We start from the raw sequence: 21,855 nt of genomic DNA on the forward strand, positions 1-21,855 counted from the left end.
TTTTATCTTCACTTCCATTTATGTTATTACTTATATACTGCTCGGAGCAAAAAGGGGCATGCATGGTGTTCCTTCATAGAGTCAAATTATATCAAAGGAGAAGCAGAGAATAGGTGTGTGTGTATGTGCGTGAGCGCGCGCATGTGTGTGCATGTATGTGTGAGTGTATGCACATGTGTGTGCGTGTGTTCACTGGTCTATTTTTAGACATAAACACATGCTAAAAAGGCATCCCGTCTGGTGTGAATTATATTTGGGCTGTTCTAGGAGTGTCTATATGCCAGAAGAGACAATCAGTGTACTCTATCTTTAATAAATGCATACATTTTTTATTATCTAGACATCATCGTTATTTTCATAGAGAATAATGTAGTGAAGTCTATGTCTGAGATAAAGTCTGTTTCCAATGTTTACTCTACTTAACATTGTTTTTGCGAGTTACAGGATCTAAATTTGAGCCATTCATGTACCTAACGCAGCCCACCAATATGATGTCAACGGGAATTCTAAGGCATTTTTATTAGCTTACCAAGAAATATTTATATTTGGTCAAACCATATCCATATAACAAAGAACATTTTTATCCACAATTGTAAAACCATGCAGCTCAAATTTGTTATGCTGTAGAGGAACAACTCTCATCCTGTGGGGGATCAAATGATCCTTGTACAGGGCTCACCTAAAACTATTGTAAAAATGTAGATATATTAGGATTCTTTATTGTAGAAAAATGACAATTATGAAGTAGCAATGAAATAATTTTATGGTTGGGGGTTACCACAACGCGATGAAATGTATTAAAGGGGTGCAGTGTCAGGAGGGCTGAGGGCCAATGCTGTAGATAGTCACTAATTATTAAGTTGTATACATGGAATTGTCCCAAGTGGTCCAGAGATGATCTGGAGGGCTAAGCAGTGATAATTGTTATCAGACTGTCCTGAGCACTCAGGGTGATGCATCCTGTGGACTCTGAACCACTTCTCTCTGAACTCATCTCTCTTTTATTTTCATTATTTTGAGAGTCTTGCTATGTAGCCCAGGTTGTCCTGGAACTCATGATGGTCCAGCCTTTCCTTCCTGAGTGCTGGGATTGGAGGTGTATGCTACCACACATCTGCCTTTGAACTAGACACTCCTTATCAAGCATTTGTTAAACACTTCCTACATGTCATGTGTCAGACAATTCAATGGCTTTTTTTTTTTTCAGAGTTTATACCTCATCTCAATCTTAAGGGTTGGATCATTTGATGCCCCCAAATGTTTTCTCTCTTCCTTTAAAATAACTATCATTTCAATATCTTCTGAAAATCCTTCATAATCCTAAGTTAAAACAGTGAACGAAGGTGGTGGCGTGAAAAAAAGGGGTGTCCAGTGGTTCTCTGAGAAACAGAAAACTGGAGAGCTTGTGTCTGATGAGACTAAGGCCTAAGATCAATTGACAGGGACTTACTAACAGCAGTGAAGCTGGCAACTAGTGATTCACTTGGATATGTGTGCTGTTCAGCTGGTGGCAGCTCACCCTGTCCATTCATCAGGGCACTAAAGATATAAGACTGATTTAAGCTGGTAATAAACGACAGTTAACACTGAGATAGATCTGACATGCTTGAAAACCACCCACACTTTGACTGATGTGCTTTTAAAAAACAGTGGGGGATAGAAAAGGCGAAAAGAGGAGAGGAGAAGAGTAAATTTTGAATAGATGGATGAATGGGTGGGTGGGTGGATGGATGGATGGATGGATAGATGGATAGATGGATGGATAGATGGAAGTATCATTCCCCGAGTATCTGTCGTGTGCTAACTGCTGCTCAGACAGTTTCTCAGGATGTCATTGTAAGCTCACCAGGTCTCCCCACTTGCAGTGAAGGAAATATGTTTGAGAGTGGTGACTTATTTGTGACTGGCAAAGCTAGTGGCTTTTTTTTTTTTTTTTTTTTTTTTTTTTTTGCTGGAGTCTTTTATTTTGACCCCCACTCCCCCAAGATCACCAGGAGAAACAAAGACATTTTAGAAATTATATTCTTTTTTAATGTTTATTTTTTCTCTCTCTCTTTCTCTGTGTTTGTGCATGCGCTTGCTCGTGCACACACACACACTTGTGTCCATGCACATTTTAAATACACCTGTGCGCATACCACAGCACACATGGAGTGGTCCAAAGGTGGGGAGGCAGAGGCAGGTGGATCTCTGTGAGCTCAAGGCCAGCCTGGTCTACAAATCCAGTCTAGGACTGCCAAACCCTGTCTCAAAAACAAACAAACAAACAAACAACAACAAAAAAGCCAACCAACCAAACAAAAATGAAACAAAACAGACAACAAAAACACTGACTTGTAAATACACTAGGTTTCCTTAGTTCCCCCATCTTTGGACTCAGGGAAAGATTTTGGAAAGAAAATATTTCCTAAGGCGGCAAAGCCTATATAAGCCAACGGCTAATGTGTGCGTGGGGGTGAGGGTGGACACTGTGGGTGTCAGTACAGCCCTGTATGGGAAGAATTGGCCAAAACCTTTCCCTGAATGCATCACAAGGTCAGCCCCTAAGAGTGTTTTGGATACACTAGATGGAGTACACGTTCATTCTTTTCACCATCTTGTCTTGCTTACCAGCTGATGTAATGATTACATGAAGTATAATCATGGCAATAGCATAATCCCAAACCCATTCTTCTACAATCAGAGGAAAAACCAACCCATAAACAAAGTGACTTCTGTTGAGACCAAAAGAACTGCAAACAGAAGAAAGGATATGATTGTTTGTGTTTAGAACACTTAGTGATCTGAAATGCAATTGATGCAAGATCAATATATCTTACAATATATCTTAATCTGCAAAAAGGCATTTAATTTTTTTTTTTTTTTTTAATGGCTGGAGAGATGGCTCAGAGGTTAAGAGCACTTCCTGATCTTTCAAAGGTCCTGAGTTCAATTCCCAGAAACCACATGGTGGCTCACAACTATCTTTAATGAGATCTGGTGCCCTCTTCTAGTGTGCACACAAGCAAAACACTATATACTTAATAAATAGATGAATTAATAACAACAACAATAATAATAAATATTTTAACATTTTTATTTTTAGTTGAGAACTTTATACTTGAATACTATTTTTTTTTACATTATTTTCACCCCTTCCTCTCCCCCAACTCCTACCTTGCCTCTCCACATTTCCTCTGAAACTCATGACCTTTTTCTGTCATTATTGTCACATATTTGCATATGTGTATGTGCATATAAATACAGCCTGCAGAGTCCATTTACTGTTCATGTGGTTGCCTGAATACAACCTGCAAAAGGACAAGACAAGTTGACAATCCGTGGTGGATAGAGAGCTCCAGGCAACTACTGGCTCCTGGGAGAGGGGAAATCAGTTCTTTCCAGGAAGGTGCCCTGGACAGGTTATCCAAACTCGAGTGCTCACCCCTAAACACATGCTCACGTGTGCAAAGAAGTTTTGATAAAAGCTTTGCAAATGTTCTCTTTCCCAACCTCAAACAGGAAGAACAACTTTTGACATTTTATATCTTCGTTATCCTTATGTTTTTAGAAAAAAAATAACAAAATATAATCTGTTTCACAGTTTTTGTAGTTAGCATTGAGATAAAGTTACAACACAGTCCATGCAGGAAGACCTGCTATTGAATTGTGAATCTCACTTATAAAAGTATTAAATATTAATGAAATTAATGAAAGGATTAAGTTCTGAGTCTTTAGAAATAAGAAAATTGATGGGTTTATCGGATGTTAATTTTATTTCTCTTGGTACACACATGCTTAACTTGGAAATAAGTTCTGTTGTTCTTGTGGTATCATTTGGTGTGTTCAGGCAGTCATCTGAGAAGCATGATTTATTACTGTAAGTGAAATAAACCCTCATCAATGACAGGTGTGGCTGGAAACACTTTTAAATCCATAGTTGTCACATCGGAGTTTTCCTGAATAAATATCAAAATGTAGTTATTTATAGGTCAGGACCACAAATCTTGGTGCCTTCAGGCTTGTGAAGGGACCCCTTTTGCCTTTTTGATGGCTTTTCAATGTGATGGTAGTTTCAAGGAAGAGATCAATCAAACTTTAAAGTAACGAATGTATCTGATATGCTACCGAAGTCCCTTTGTAAATAATAATAGCCCCCTAAAAATTTCTTTTTTTCTTCACTTTAAAGCCTATCAAAGGATTGTTGTGTTCATATAATCCTGGAGTCAATTAATGTCGGCAGGCAAATGTGATATTTTGCAGAGCAGAAAGTAAAATAATCACCCTAATTCCTACAGTGTGGAGGTAATTTATTAACTAGCAAGCTAGAGACAGCAGAAGATAATATGAAAGACATCTAGCTAGCAAGTTCCAGGCAGCGTCTCCTGAGGGCATTACTCATAGCCCCCTTCAGTCTTATTCCATTTCACTCAATAGGTATTGGAAAGTGAACAGAGAGTTCACATCAAATCCTTCTTCTATGGCATGAAGAGTCCTTCAGCTAATGGCAATTGGGTCAACCTGTCCATTGGGTCTGTCCGTCCTGCACACTATGACTGAGAAAGGATGTACCATGATGCATCTTCCTGAAGTCACTATGTACATTCCTTCTCCTTCCTCCACTTTTAGTTCATTTGTTTGTTTTGGTTTTATTGTTTTAAGACAGGCGTTGGGGGGGGGGGTGTCTGACTCTATAGCTCTGGTTGTCCTGGAACTTGCTATGTAGCCATGCTGGCCTCGAACTCATAGAGATCCATCTGCCTCTGTCCCCCAAGAGCTGGGATGAAAGGTTTATGCAGCACACTCCACATTATAGAGTTGCCTCTATTGGCAACACTGGGAGATTTTTCTAACTTTAAGCTGCTTGAAGAAGGTAGTTTAGTCTTGCCACGCTGTGTATGCATATATTGGTGACAAAGCATTAAGCCTTGTTTATGGTTTAATATAAAGAAAACACAATTTCAAGTACAAAACTTGAGGTCAGGGAACCAGCAATTCAGGGTCACCTCCACGAGTCAGGCAGGCATTCAAGCACACTAAGGGGGGGTTGTAAACAATACTGTTTTATGCAGACCAACCTGCACAGCACAGTGGAGAGATGTCAGAAGGGGACTGCTGCTCTAACTGGATGCCCATATTTCAACTCTGCTGCCGAATCTGATCTTCTGGGTCACAGAACTGTTGAAACAGACCAGAAACTTGACCCAAAATTGAAGGCCAAAACTTTAAACTTACCAGGAAAGCTCATCTCCAAATTCAGACAAGCCTAAATTCTCAAACTGAAGAGTCATAATGTTCATCCCCAGAAGCCTCCCAATTAAAGATTCAATAGGTTAAGGGCTTATTGAATTTTTCAAACAAATATTCATGTGTCCTGACAGAAAATAACAATGCAACCTGAGTTAGTCACCCCAGGACCTTCACTGACTCTTACTGTGTATGAATAGTCTCTTCCTAGAAGCTGATGGTACGCTACCGTCACTGTCTGACCAAAAGGCAAGAATGAATATGAAGAGCTGGGTTTTAAGTGTCTCCCTACTCCAAACACATGTATGCTCCACACTTGACATTGCTTTTCTGTAACCAACTCTTTTATCGTTTGTGAAGAGTCTCAGTGCAAAAACAGGCTCCATCCAATGGGGAGTGCATGAAGAGGAAGTTAATAGCATGCCTGGCATCTTATGTCCTATTACAATAAACATTTCTTTTTCTCACAGATTCTTTGCTACCCAAAGTTGAATCAATAACGGCTCCCGAACAAGGTTATCCATCGGAAGAAGGCATCTTAGACTTTTTATTAGAATTCAGTAGTTCTAGCTGACCAAGTTTCCTATATAAATCATATTTGAAATCTGTTTTTTTTTTCCTTGCTTCGGGCAATTTTGTACATTTCCATAGTTTTCTCCAGAAAAAGATCATCCCTTTTTTTTTTTTTGGTGTTTTGAGCAGAGTTTCTCTGTGGTTTCAGTGAATCTTAATGTTTAAAGACTCAACAATCCATTTTTAAAACTAGAATGAAATTTAACAGAATATTAAGAATAACTTCAACGAGAGAGTACATTTATACAGTTCTTTTTCTCCCTTGTATATCTAAGAGATTTTTGTTTTTCTGAGACAGGGTTTCTCTGTGTAACAGCCCCAGATGTCCTCAAACTAGGTATTTTAAACTTTAATGATTAATGTAGTTTATTCTACAATGAAAAATGATGGTAAACTTGAGTTATCTAACAAATGAAGCAAACTCATCATAAATGCCCCCCAAACAAGTGTGCTCTGTGTATAATCAAAACAAGGGTTCACCTATTAGCACACCAGGCTTGTGAATTTATGATACATATGTTATTTATTGGGCTAATATACAAAATTTAAGAGAGCCAAGTTTTTTAAAAGTATATTCCTACTTAATGTGTCCCCTTGGAATGGAGTAGATTTTTACTTTTTAATTGATACACAGTAATTATGGCTATTTATGGAGTACAGTGTGGCATCGCAACACATGCATGTGATATGTAATGAATAGTTCAGGCCAATGGCATATCTGCCATCTCAGACATAATGTATATTACTTCTTCATGTTAGGAACACTCCAGATCTCTACCACCAGCTGTTTTGAAATATCCAATTAATTGTCACCAAGCCGAGTCATCCTTCTGTGCTACAGAAGATTTTTCTTTGCAGCAAAGTCTGCATTGTTTGGAGAAGAAAAATAAAACAAAGCAGAAATGTGCAAAGAAGAAAATGAAGGTTCTCTGTCACCTCCGCTGGGAGAGCACGGCTTGCAGGAAGATTTTCTAGGCTTCTTTCCACGGACACTGTGCGGTCTACTCCTAAAAAATGAGACGGCGCCGTGCAAACTCCTCTCCATTCCGTTTCATACGTTACAGATCAGTATGTTGCCATTTCTCTTCCTTTTCTTTAAAATATATTTGCTGCAATGAGGTCATGCAGCATGAAAGCAGGGTAGATTAAGGAGGAAGCACACCGGCAAACAGAGGCTGGGAAGATTGGGGGAGGAATGAGTGAGAGTGGATTGTAATGACACCAATGTGTGAAAATGCCACAGTGCTGTACACATGTGTATGCTTGCCAGTGATAAAGGGAATTAAAAATTCACACAGGAATGTGAGATTGCTAACTCCCTACCTACACTTTGGCCAGTCTTAGCCATCTCCTATTCGCTTAAATTGCTCTGTACTGCCTGCATGTGACTGCCACAGACCAACTTGCAGGAGTTGGCCTTCTTTTTTTTACCACACGGCTTCAAGGGTTCCAAGCCAGGTTTTCTGGTTTATTGCCAAGAAATTTTACACACTGAGCCACCTCGATGACTCCACTTTAAAAAGATGAGACGTAACGTCCAGAATAATAATTTTTAAAAGCCTAATGTCTTCACGCTCTCTGCTTAACGAAATATTTTATTTTTGGCTGCATTCTGTCCACTTATTGATAAAGATGAAACATTAAAAAATAATTACCTTTATAGTCTATGTTGAGGCATGAAGGATGAGTTTTGAAGTTAAATAGTGATGGGGTATCCAGCTCGCCCGCCCTGAGAGGTTACAGACCAAGTTTGCTCTGAGAGAGATCACTCTGAACTGTGCGTCAAAGCTCTGCAGCTCACTCTGCACGTATGAGGACAGGTCATCTGATGTACCCATGTCGGGCGACAGGTCATCTGGTCATCTGACGCCCACTGGTTAAGAGTGCTTATTGTTCTTGTTAGAGGACCTAGGTTCAGTTCCCAGCATTCACTGGGCAGCCCACACCCTCCTGGAACGCCCATCCCAGCAGCTTCCCTCTGGCCTCGGTAGGTTCCTGCTCTAGCATGATACACATAAACACATGCAAGCACACACAACCTACACCAAATAATGATAATAAAAACAATAACAATTGATCAAGTTTAGATCCACTTTGATTGTTAAGCAATCTTAATTACATCTGATGTCTCAGCTGTAAGCCTGGTAGCTCTGTCCAATGAGTGAGGGGAAATTTTAAGATGGAGAGAGCAGGGTCTTGGAAGCCAGAAGACACAAACGTGCACAAACCACTTGACTTCCCTTGGCTTCAGTTCTTAACCACAAAGTAAAAGGATTACTCTAGGAGGTCTTTCTCCTGCTCTTAAAGCTGAGTCTATAAACTATACACCTGGGTGGGACTGGGATGAAGGTTAACATCACGGGCAGCTGCTCGGTCAGCCAGTTAGCTGCTGCCAGCAACTTCAAGGTCCAATAATCTCATATTCTTTGCACCTGCTGGGAATGGTAGCCCTCACCCAGAATCTCAGTTCTTGAAAAGTCGAGGCTGGAGGACTGAAATATTTGGGGCTAACCTGAGCTATATAGTCAGGTCTCAGAAAATAACAACAACAGCAACTACAACAACCAAACAAACAAACAAATAAATGCGTGTGCCATGTCACTTATCATTGTTGCTTGTAAGTAAATACAGATCAAATCATGTGAAGATTCAGGGTTACATCGGTTTGACTGCTGTTCCATCTTTGTTTTTTACACAGTCCAGCTCTGTTTTCATTTTTTGGAAACAGGGTTTCTCTGTGTTATAGATCCAGCTGTTCTGGAACTCGCAGAACATGTTACAACTAAAATATTCCTGACACAAAACACCCAAGAAATCTGGCACATGATAGAAATACCAAACTTAAGATCTGTCTGCCTCTGCTTCCCACGTGCTGGGATAAAAGGCGTGTGTGCTGCTGCCACCATCCAGTGAGGGTACATGTTTGTGATCCCAGGAATAGGGCAGGGCAGCCAGGAGGATCAGAAGTCTGGAATCAGCCAGAGCACACTGAGAGATTCTGTTTCAAGTTTCCCCCACCAAAAACAAACAAACAAAAATTTTCTACTCACGAACTGACATAATTCAAAATCTTCAACTCCAGTGCACAGAAAGCCAGGAAGAACAGGAATACTTTTTACTATCTCTAGTTAGTCCTGGGCCACAGTCGAGATGTATGCACTGGACATTCCTCTGTGGGTTTGTCGGCAAGCCTGCTGAATAACATTCTTTCCGTTGAGAAAGTCAGATTATTTATTTTTGGAATTAATTTGCATAGTAAAATGGAATTCTCTGCCTTCATAGTGAAGTTAAATTGCATAAACACTCAATTTATAGGAAGTTAATTGTAAATATACATAATTTTGTTCAAGGAAATTGTGTTGGCAACTTAAATTTGTAGAGAAAAATTTCAACCAGAGTAAGATAAAAAAAATTACACGGCAAAAATGCCTCAAACTGAAAAATTATACCATTAAAACCCATAGGCTGGGCTGGAGAGATGGTGCAGTGCATAAGTTTACATGCCCCTAACCCTGTGACCAAGTTGGATCCCTTGAACCTACACGGTGGAAGGAGAAAGCCTCTACCTGCATTTGGGGTACATTCACCCACCCCCACACACATGCTATAAATAAGCAAATAAATGCAATTTTAAAGTACATAAATGATCTTATTTTTTCTCATGATAACCCCTTTTTTATTATTACTTCCCTTAGAAAAATGCAGACACTGAAATAAGAGAACTTACATGGCTTATTAAAAGCGAATGAAAAATGGAGATAGAGAGGCGGCCCAACAGTAAGGGTGCTCACTGCTTTTTCAGAAAAGCCAGGTTTGGATCCATTTCCAGAACTCACATCAGGTGGCTCACAATTGCCTGCACCTCTAGTTCCTGAGCACCTGCCCCCTTTGGTACTCTGCAGGTGCCTGCTCATGCATGGTGCACATAAACTCACACATGCACACACGCAATTATAAAAACCAGTCAGTTGATCTTTAAAAATATGTATCAGGAAGTTAATAAGAGCCCGGGCCAGAGTGCATCCCATAGTCCAAAGTTATGGCCAGCATTTTTTCTAGAGAATACTTAACTGAATGTGGGCTGTCTCTCAGTTGTTCTCTAGTGAAAACTCCTGATTCAATGCCGGCCCAGAGAGCATTGGTGTCACCTTCCCTGGCTGTATGATACTCCTGCCTGGCTCTAGCTTTGTTCATGGCAGTGACTTTGGTCATTTTTAAAGGTAGGATGTTAGTTTATATATACTTGAAAAACAAAATTAAGAATCAATGAGCTACAAGCCACCAAGCCATTCCAAGTGTTGAGTATAAACTACTTTCATCCCATGTCCACTTTTAAATCATGTTTAGAGACACTGTGCCACCTGCTTGAATGCCAGGCAGCACGTGCTCAGGGACAAGTAGTAGACAGTGTAGAATAAGATGACACATACCAGAAGGTTCTGCAGAGTCACCTGTGGAGAATCAGGAAGAGAGAACCAATGGTCTGAGCTTCTGTACACGGTTAACTGGCTTGGCAGTGAAAGGATAAATAGTTGTGATGTGTAGCATTGGTAAGCTACGTGTTACTTGGGGATGTGTGGATGGAAGGGACTCAAAGTAACACTGTGGTAGTGTCACAGACACAGTGAGCTGCCACATCACACCATGGCACCAAGAATCAGTAGAACCCATACAGCCATACACTGATCCTCCATTCGCCTGAACAAACTTCCTACATGTCGGTGTGCCGGTCACTTTTCTCATTGCTATAACAAAATGCCTGACAGAAAAGCAACTCAAAGAAGAAAGGTTTTATTTGAGTTCATAGTTTGAGGGGATAATATACTGGGTCAGGGAAGGCATGATAACTGGACTTTGAGGCAAGCTTGTCACACGGTGTCTGTAGTCAGGAAGGAGACAGAGATGAACACTGGCCTCCCAGCTCAGTCTTTTTTTGTTGTTGTTGTTAGTTTTCGAGACAGGGTTTCTCTGTGTAGCCTTGGCTATCCTGGACTCGCTTTGTAGACCAGGCTGGCCTTGAACTCACAGTGATCCGCCTGCCTCTGCCTCCCGAGTGCTGGGATTACAGGTGTGCGCCACCACGCCCGGCTCCAGCTCAGTCTTTTGTATACACCATCCCAGCCCTTGGATCAGGGCTGCTAGCACGGCAAGTGGGTCTTACCACCTCAGTGAAAATAATCCACATCCCCCTCCCTCATAGGCATATGCATAGATTGCTTCCAAGGTAATTCTAGATTCTCTCAAGATGACAATTAATGTAGACCATCATACCAATATTAACATTCTAACCTGAAAAAATTGTGATAAACCACATATATAATACTAAAAATAACGAAGGAGGTCATTTTGAAATAACACCCCCTACACATATATAACATATTGTAATTGCTAAGCCTATTTGCAAGAATTTTCAGAGCAATTGATTAAAACACAATAGATGATCTTGAAATGGACCCTTCCACACGTGAGCCTCACCAGAAAGCAATACAGATTAATGGAGACCAGTGGATTATTCAATAAAAAGATGTGAAACTGTCTGGCTTCCTGCTAGAAAAAAAAAATCCCATTAGATTCCAGTCTTGTACCAAACACCATAATAAATTTCAAAATGGATTAAAGGCTTAAAAGCCGAGGAAGAGATTTGAAGAAAATATTTGAAACATATATATCACAGGGGGGGGGGAAGGTTTGATAGCTACTACCATATAAATTCCTACAAATAGAAAAGGCAAACAAACTAATAGAAAAATGAGCAAAGCATATAAGTATGTGATTCATGTGAAGAAACACTTAAAAAAATCCAGGAAACAATAAAAACTTGCTGAGCTCATCATCTATCTTTAAAAATGCATTCTTATGAATGTAACAAAAATGTCAACATTTCACACAGGGAATTTTCGATTTATTCTCTATTTTTTAAAATTTGTTTAAAATCATTTTTTGCTCAGCCAACACACAATACTTTAGGAATCAATTTTCACTGGATAATAGATTCCCTGAATTCAGCCAATCTAATGGGCTTGGGCACAGAAGGTGCTCCCCACTAGAAGCAAGGGAAGGTGATTAGTGCAACACCCCACACCTAACTTTATGTAGCAAGGGAAGGTGATTTGTGTAACACACGACATCTACTTTTGTAATGGACAGATTTAGCAAGAATTTAACTCTTTCAACCATCTCAAAATGAATGAGCAACCTTGTCTAAGGGCCTTTTGAGACCTGCCCCATCCCACTTCAATCTATCCTTCTCAACCCCACCTAGTCTCTGTTTACACTTCCCCATGCCTGCCCACCAAATCTCTTCTTTCTGTCTTCCATTTTCATCCCCATCCTTATCTTTTTGTATGTCTCAGGCTTTATCCCCTAAAGTCTCTTCCCTCTTGACTCTCAGTCTCTTTCCCCAGAACTTAGTTCCTTTTTATGATTTTCTCTCCAAAAAGACACACAGGGATATGTGGATGCATGATCACCACATTTTATGCATGTCTCTCTCTCTGTGTTGTACATGCATGTACATCTTGGCGCATGTGCATATGGAGGCCCGGAATCACTGTGAGGTGTCCTCTTCTGTCTCCACATTATTTTATGGGAAGGATCCCCACTGAGTCTACTAGTTAGCTAGCTTAGCGCTGGGGATCTATTGGGCTCTGTCTTCCTGTTGGGGTTGCATGGAACATTTATATTTCTGAACTCAGCTTACTTCCCTTAGTACAAACTCAATTTTCCTGCAAAAGAGATTCTTTTTTCTTTATAGTGGATTTGGACCTTTGTGTGCCACATCTGTCTCCATTCACACATTCATGGGCAATAAGCTGGTACCGCAACAGATGTGTACACAGCTATCTACCCTGGGTGTTAACTTTGGCTGCTTTGTGTATAAGAAAGACAAAACCAGATCATGCATCATGCCTGTTTTTATGTCTTGAAGACTCTCTAAACTGATTTCTGTAGTGGCTGCCCTAATCTACATTCCTGTCGATGTACTGTACATCTGTTTCTTCCCCAATCCCTCCAGCATTGGATTTATTTTCCTTTTGGTGATTTCCAGTCTGACCTTGGTGAGATGAAGCTGAACATGGTTTTGGTTGGCATTTCTCTGATGGATAGAGATGCTGAACGTGTTTTCATATATTTATTGTCCATTTTACTTCTTTTCAAAAGTGTTCAGATCATTTCTTTATTGGTTTATTAGATATTTGTGCTCTTCTGAGTTCTTAATTTTGGGGTTTTTATGTTATGGATATTAATTCCATCCGGCAAATAATTTGCAGAGATGTTGTCCTATTCTGTAGTTAGTGTTTTTATTCTTGTGTCTCTTGTAAGAGATGCAATTGTTCAATCAATTCATTCTACTGGTGTTTTGCTTCGGTTCTGAGCTACAGGAGTCCTATTCAGAATAAGCCTAATCCTGTGTCTTCAATGGTTTCTTTTGTTTTCCCCTGGTAGTTTCAAGCCTTCCATGAAGGTATTTCTAGTTGGTTTTTGTAAGAGATAGGAACTTAGTTCATTCATTCTTCCAGATGGTCAGCCTTCCCAGAACCAGTTTGATAGTAGATCACAAAGCTAGAATCCTGGTTTTTATTTTATTGGGTAGTTAAAAGTTTATTTCCAGGAGTAAAGTCACAAAATTATAAACATTTCACTTCAGCATCTCCTAATTTTTTTAATTATTGAGGAAGAAGACATGGGAGTAGATAACTATTAGGGTCACTCAAGTGAAGAACTTAATGCAAAAAAAAAAAAAAAAAAAAAAAAAAAAAAAAGCTAAAAACCCCGTTTCCTAAAGACGTCATGGTCACCAAGATATTGTGAGTCCTCGTGAAGACTGGTTTAGTTAGGTCCTAGCTTTGAGATGAGCATCTGCAAATGGGAAAGGTATATGTGCCACGGAGCAATCCTGGGGCTTCTTTGGCCCATAAATGTCTCAAGAGTCATGTGACATCGCGATACTTGCTATACTGTGTGTCAATATCAACTTATTTTCTTTTTACCTTAAAAGCCTCTAGGGGCTTGCTTTATTTCATTTTGACACAAAATGAAATGAATAACATATACTTTTTATACTAGTATATTTTTCAAACAACACAAAACTTCTTATTCCTATATTAGCAATGAAGTTTCAATATATTTTAATTTTGTATTGCAACTCACTTGCCATGGTATTTTACTTTCATAATTCATCAGATTACACTGCATAGAAAACTGACAAATGTTAAGTTCATATTACATTTTAGAACTAGTTTTTAAAGATATTATATCACATTTTGTTTATTCATAAATTTTGCATATTAAAATACCTTTCTCATATAAAACATTATATATATCATAGCATTGAGAGGATACATTTTACTATGAATGTATAAGTTTTTAAAATAAGGTATTCTTCTTGTAAATAATTACTATTTTATACATAAATTATGAATCCAAATAGTAATTTTATTAGTAGATTCATTGGCTTTCGGTAACTTCATCTTATTCCTGCCATATACAGCTTCTAAGAACTAACCTAGGAGACAATCAAACCATAGCATTCCCCTGCTTGCCATTCATCTATGGCCCCACACTGTCATCAGGATTCATACAAACACCTTATACATTTGACAAGTAGTCACTGAGTTTGGGGTAACACTGTGAGATGGATTGAATAAGACCAAGCTCAGCAATTGTTCTCAAATGTACAAGCATAGACCTTTGCCTTGAGGGCCTGTTAACATTTTCAGGCTACAGTCTGAGTTACAGATTCAGTAGCTATGAAGGTAGCCCCAGGAATTTGCACATCTAGTGAGTTCCCAGGGAATGCTGGGTCTGTAGTTCTCTAGTATTAATTACTCCTCCACTGACAGAAAGGCAATGATGAGAAAATAGAGAGCCACAACAGGGAGAAAACCTGTGACTGGGGACTGTTTGGGATGTCGTTGAAGCCCATACAGGAGACCCAGGATAGATAGATAGGGCGTGTGGGTTGATGGAGGAGACATTTCTGCAGGAAATACTTGACAATAGGATTTACCATAATTACTTTATATCAGATACCTCAGGTGCTTTACCTCATTCAAGCCTTGTAAATTTTCTCAGTAGCAAGTTGTACTGTTAGACATTCTTGGAGGGCAGGGATGAGGTTTAAAGAGGCTTCGTAACTTATTCTGTACGTTATGGCTAATATCCACTTATAAGTGAGTACATACCATGTATGTCTTTCTGGGTCTGGGTTACCTCACTCAGGGAGATTTTTTTTTTCTAGTTCCATCCGTTTGCCTGCAAATTCCATTATTTTCTTGTTTTTCATAGTCCTTGTATGTTGGAGCATCTTTCGAGTATATGCCCAGGAGTGGTGTAGCTGGATCTACCCAAACCTTTCACCCACAATTTACTCTGCCAACAAGGTATGCAGGCATAAAGATGGAGCAGAGACTGGCAGAATGGCCAAACAGTGACTGACCCAACTTGAGACCCACTCAGCTATGCTCTCGGACAGGAGCCTAGCATAACTGTCCCCTGAGATGCTCTACTCATCAGTGGATCAAAACAGATGCAGAGACCTACAGCCAAGCACTAGGTGGAGCTCAGGGAGTCTTGTGGAAGAGTTGGGGGAAGGATAGAGAGACCAGGAGGGCAAGAAGACTAACAGAGCCAACTAACTGAGAACCAAGGGGGCTCATAGAGACTGAACCACCAACCAAAGAGCATGCATTGACTAGACCTAGGTCCCCAACACATATGTAGCTGGTAGGCAGCTTGGTCTTCTTGAGGGTCCCCTAACAATTGCAGCAGAGGTTGTCTCTGTCATGGACTCTGTTAGCAGCTTTTGGATCACTTTCCTCTAGCTAGGCTGCCTTGTTGGGTCTCAGTGGAAGAGGATACACTTAGTCCTGATGTGACTTGATATGCTGAGTGAGGAGGGGCTCCCCTTTTCTAAGGAGAAGGCGGGGAGGAGAGGGGGAATGAGGTGAGAGGGCAGGACCAGGAGAAAAAGAGGGAAGGGGCTGCAATAGAGATGTAAAGTGAGTAAATTTTAAAAATTTTTTAAAGAAATAATGCAAGCCACATATGTAATTTAAATTGTTTCATTGCTACTCATAAAGAACTACAAAGTATGAGTGCTGTACATGGTGCTGTATTTTGTACTCACAGTATTCAGAAAGTCAAGGGAGGATGATCATGAATTTGAGGCCATCCTGGGCTACGTGGCAATATTCAAGACAGCCTGAACTGTATAGAAACACCTCATTTCGAGAGGGGGAGGTAGAGAGGAAGAGAGTGTGAAATTAATTTTAATAGTATTTGTTTATTTACTTAGCCCAATATAGTCAAGATAATATGATTTCAGCATGCACTAGACATTTATAATTACCGCGTTGTCTGTTCATGATACATCTCAAGCACCAAGCATGCACTTTCCATATAACACATCTCTATTTGAGGTAGCCATATCTCAAATTCTCAGCAGCCATATGGGGCCAGCAAGCACCATAGCCAACAATGGAGCTCCAGTCACTGCCTGCCCTTTTAGCTTCATCCTCACCAACAGTTACTAGGTAAGCTACAGTCACTACACTTGGAGGGTTATTATGCAGCCATCAACGTAACCATATATTCCCATTTTCTTCAGCTTTCCCTGTACCTTGCCGCTATGTGCTCACACAGAAATATCTCCATGTTTAGCTGACAACTCTCCACATTTCACCGAATCAGAAACCAAGGTGAAAATCAGCTAAGAAAGACATCCCAGCTAACATAGCCCATGCTGGGCAGGGTTCCAACCTATTTTACTTAGACCTGTGATTTCCCAATTTTTACATAGTAGACTCAAAATAAAAGCATACCAAGTAATCAATTCTAACTCAGCACACCCTTCTTTAAATTCAGAAAAGTGATATTTAGATAGTTTGAGCGAATGGCTCATGAGTATAACCATTAGTTAGTGGTACAGTTGAAATTGTGGAGGGGTGGAATGTGGGCTGGGAGAGATGTTTCAGGGTATATGAATGCTTTCTGCACAGGCACAAAAAACTGAGTTCAAATCCCCATCATCCACATAAAAAGCCAGCTGCGAGCATGCATGTGCCTATAACCGCTATGCTGCCAGAGGCAGGGACAAGAGGACACTGGGCGCTTGCTGACTGCCAACCTAGATCCTGCCTCAATGAGAGATCCTGACTCAAGAGGAATAGAGTGGAGACTGAGGGAATGTCACACCCAGGATTCTTCTGGCTTCCATGTACGTGCATGGGGATGCACACTTGGACACGCATGTTTCCATACACCACACATGCACTCATACACAAGCATACACCTGCAGAAATCATATTAAGTTATCAAAGGGAAGCAGCTTAGTAACACTGTCCAAGTGGCTGCACACATAACTTTACTATATCATAAATATTTTTACTGCACCACAAGAACATCCAATACCTAAGAGTAAGGATTTGTGGCAATCTGCATGTTCGTCTGCTGGCAAAAAAAATGTCTGTTATTCTTTGGAAGCATATTTAGATCTATATCAAGCAAACCATAAAAATGTAATGACATTTATGAGATATTTGACTAGTTGAATAGTTAGCGATTAAAGCATTCTTCAATTTTAATGGTGTGATAATGTCTCATGTGGCCTGTGTGTGACAGGGCTCAGCCCTGCTTCACTTATCCATGTGATATTCCAATCCCCACATGGTAAACTCAAAATAAAAGCACACAAATAATCGGTTCTAGCCCAACATATTCAATCACACATATAGCGTGTGTTCAAAGTCTTTGCTTTTATAGATATATATATATAGAGAGAGAGAGAGAGAGAGATGTTTGTGGATATAGTAGTATAAAACTTGAGAAAGTTTCCAAATGAAAACTGCAAGGAAGAAATGTGGGTGAGATAAGATCAACTGTGAATTAATGTTTGTGAGGTTCGGTGAGATGTAAATGGAATTCATTATGCTGTTTTATTTAAGCCTACATTTTTATCTTTCACCACCAATTAACAAATGTACTTAACCAGTGACCAGCTTTACAATAGTTGAGTGTGTTCTGATGATTAAAACTTTGAGGTTTGTCTCAATGCCCACCGGATGGGGTTACCGGCTTTGTTTAGCATCCGCTTGTGCAAGGTGGCACTTCGCAATTCTTGTTGCCTTTCATTCTTACAGTAATGAATTCTACCAGCCAAGAATCGTGACTTACACTTACGATAAGAAACATGTTCCCTCCTGGAGTCACTGATCACAGTTTCAGGGGGTTTAAAGTGCTCTGGGGGTATTCAAGTGAGGTGGAAAGTGGGGACGAGGATTGTGACGTGAACTCAGGCCATAAGGAATCCCGCAGCGGCACCAGATAATGCATGGGCAGTGAGGAGGCTGTTCGCTATGCCTGGTAGCAAGGTGGAGCATGCGCAGTGGGCTCTTGCTCTTTGACCGCACCTATGACCCCACGACACCAACAACAAAGGATTCTAGATAGTCTACCCTCATTAAATCTCTGTTCTTCATGTATGCTGACCCATGATTCAGTCGCAGACTAGAAGAAAACACAAAACCCATCCACAGTGTTATTTAGCCTACAAACGGTCCTCCCCTGTCTCTGAAGGCTCCTGAGTTGTCTCCCTCTACGCTGGAGCCCAAGTCCCACTCAAGCTTTTTCTGATTCCTAAGAAAAAGCAGTTCCACTCCCCTTGCTAGAAGGAGCTATTCCTTGCTTTGGAAAAAAAAAATTTTTTTTTCAAGTCTCAGGCGACACCTCACTTCCTTAAGAACTATCCCTGAAGGACTTAATATTCTCACAAATATCATCCCGATGGGTCTGGCCAACCGCAGGAAGTGATTAACCGAACTGAGCATGCGCCATGTTCTACTTAGTGCAGACATTATCAACGTGCACAAGGCATGCATAGGCTCAAGCCAGACAAAATCGCAGCATGACGATAGCTAGGCACCAGAAGAGTTCCAAGGCTTCTGCCCTCTTTTCTTTTCATGCAATCGTAAAACTCTTTCGAAAGTGGAACACATGTGTGCCAGTCTGTGGCTTGTGACAGCCTGAGACATGGTCACAGCTTTGCAAGCTGCTTTCCCAAACTGTCTTCCACTGCCGGTCTTTGCATTGTCGCCTTTCTGCCAGAACATAGAATGCTGGCGATCAGACCTCGTGTCTCCCAAACTAGGAGTGCACTCTTCTCACTTCCGTACGTCACACTACTCATCATTTTTTATTTTAATTTTAATTTTTGACAAAAGTCTTTTAATGTCAGTGTCTCTTCTTTATTGAGTTGGCATTAAAGAATGACCACACCTACAGATAGAAAGACAAATGAAAAGTTGCAGTAGTTCGAGCTTCTTGAGTCCCCCAGGTCACTGGACTGGAAACTCAACAATTTCTGAGCCTGTACCCACGCTCTCCTGACCTGACAATACAAGCCTTTAGGGGACTCTGACTATGCCAGCTGTGTGACCCGCTTCAATTCAGTTGCTACCCTGGCTTGATTGGGCATGATTTCTACAACAGTCTTCCTTTTCTTCATATATGTCTTAAATTTCTCTTGTGAGATGTAATAATACAGCAGACGGATGCCTTCCGCATATGGTTACTTAAATAACTGTTGAAAGGTAGCAAGCCTAGATCTGGTTCTATGGACGTACTAAGGAGGCAGTGGGCATGAAGGGATGTGTCAACTTGGCTCCCTGATGCAGCTATAGTTACCTGATATGGTTCCTGGCACATAGTAGGTGTTCCGTGAATATAAACTGGGTGAGTCGGTGTGAGTCGGTGACTTCCAGGACACTTGAGGTGTTCCGTGAATATAAACTGGGTGAGTCGGTGTGAGTCGGTGACTTCCAGGACACTTGAGTTCAGGAGCACCTGTTATGACTGAGCCAGAGCCCAGGTAAAGGCCACCTTTATGGTACAATAAGAAGTCAATCGTCAGAAAAGTCACTTCCTCGTCTGGTGCAAGTCCGATCAGTGCACTCGCAAACCCTTCTTTCCACAGAAGATGGAAATTAACACCAAGAGCCACCAAAGTGCAGAGAATAAGAGGCTCCAGAGTGTTCAGTCCTAAATGGAGTCCCTGTATCACAGCCACTTCTGCCTTTCTAGACTCAAGGGAGAGGGGAGAAGAAAGACAGTGAGAGTGAGAGGTGGTGGTGTCTGACTAGAGGGAAACGGCTTTCTGGACACAGCTGGCCAGGTGCCCACGTGAATTCGTGGCGATGAGGTGGCATGCACCAAGACCTGCATCGACTGAAGCCAGACAAAACCCCAAGAGGGGAGATGGGCACGGGAGGGAAAAAGAGGCTTGGTTTTCTTCTTTAAGCATGTGACCATTGGTGGATTGACTGTTCTCCAGTGACGGTGGCCATATAGCCAAGAGTATCAGGGTCTCACAAACTTTACGTGGTGGATATTTTTTTAAGCACATGCACCTGGTGGCAGGGAGGGGTGAGGGTGAGGAAAAGAAGGAAGGACCTGGGAGGGGTGAGTGGAATAGGGGTGGTTATGATCCAACTACGGTGCAGAAAATTCTCAAAGGACTAGTGAAAATGAGAAGAAAAGGAAGGCAGAGACGTAGTTCCTGAAGCTACTCTGCCCACAGCACATTCGGGTTCACCTGGGAAGGAGGAGGTACGTGGAGGGCAAAAAGCCAAGAATAAACAATGGAAAGAAAAAAAGAGAGGTTGCCAGCACCTTCATGACACAGCCATGCGTACTGAACAGACAGCCTGCTTTCAAACACACACGTGGGCTAGGACTATGCTTGCCCTCATACACGAAGAAGCAGGGCTTAGACAAAATATGTAACTTTCTCAGGATTGATCATCCAAAGGCTTTTTTTTTTTTTTTTTTTTTCTCCCGATGGCTTTTTTTCCCCTCTCCGAATCATGGAGTGCTTTGTATTTCTAATGACATGGACAAAGAAAGCTACATCACAGAAGTGAGACAACTTAGACTCCATTTAAAATGCTAGTCCATTAATCAAAGTCACATTGGTTCATAGTCTTCGTATTTGGTGTCGGTCTACATGTCCTCTCTCAGACTTTATTTTTGTTTTTTAATCCTGGCAGCTGCATTTTAACAAATCTCTTCCATTACTGAGGTACAGAGATATGCTGAACACTAGGAGCTCATCCAGATGATAAACAGAAACTTGGCTTCTCTCAGTTTCTCTCTCAGGCAGAAATTCTAAGTCGGAATTGGACAGACAACTAGATTAGTGTTTCTAAACTAAAACAGAAAGAAACACGTTGCCATTTATTTCACTAATAAGAAAGAAGTGCACACTGAAGCAAAAATTGTTCTCCCATCAAATTAGCCAAGGTATGTTTCCACTTACAACTTACCTCGCGGCCATGGGGCCCTGGATCAGTGGGCACCGTGTTTGTCAGGCATCTCTGTTCTAATCCCTGGAGCACATGTAAAAGATAGAAGCTCTAATACACCTTTGTAATCCCAGCGCTCCTACGCGAAAATGAACACAGAGACAGAATGCCTGAATCCTGCAGGCCAGGAGGCCGGGCATGCGCAGTGGCGAACAACCAAAAGAACCGCCTTAAAAGAGGTAGAAAGTGAGGAGCAACACCTTAAGAAATCATCAAAGTATTAATCATATCCACACCCATGCATGTGCTGAAAGTGGCCTAAATGTTATCTGCAGAACTAAGATCTTAAATTATCTTTCGAATCTCACTATGTCCACACTGGTCTCCCTCATGCCACCTGGAACAGAACGCTTCCTCTGCCGGCGAGGAAAGTGGAGAAAATTTCAAGTTAATTAAGCAAACTGTCTTCACAGCCACTCTTCTCCTTTGCCACCGTTCAGGACCTATAATAACTCGGCTGTTAGGTACCTGGCGTCACTGTTTCCCCGTGAGCCACTGATAAATGTTTCCAGTCTGTTTTTTTCTCACGGTTTCTTGTCCAACTCCATGGGCAACTGCCCAACTTCTCTTAGGCAAATACACAAGAAAGGAGAATCGGATCCGATGAACTGACCACTGTCTGTCTGTGGCATCTTGGTGGGGGGTGGCTCTGTCAACAGCCACGGGTGGGTGGGTAGCTGGCAAGACAGCGGATGGC

The 21,855-nt window shown here is 41.0% G+C and overlaps 1 protein-coding gene across 1 annotated transcript; it reads right to left on the reverse strand.

Annotated features, from left to right (window-relative positions):
• Positions 1-462: 462 nt before the first annotated feature.
• Positions 463-21,130, reverse strand: Tmem244 (transmembrane protein 244). Its single transcript, XM_051164076.1, is given in 7 exon segments — positions 463-524; positions 2,611-2,700; positions 2,703-2,732; positions 7,455-7,528; positions 10,165-10,250; positions 19,483-19,624; positions 21,120-21,130. Coding segments are annotated over 7 exon segments (495 nt in total).
• Positions 21,131-21,855: the final 725 nt, after the last annotated feature.

Source organism: Acomys russatus, chromosome 21 (genome assembly GCF_903995435.1).
Source record: "Acomys russatus chromosome 21, mAcoRus1.1, whole genome shotgun sequence".
Lineage (NCBI taxonomy): Eukaryota > Metazoa > Chordata > Mammalia > Rodentia > Muridae > Acomys > Acomys russatus.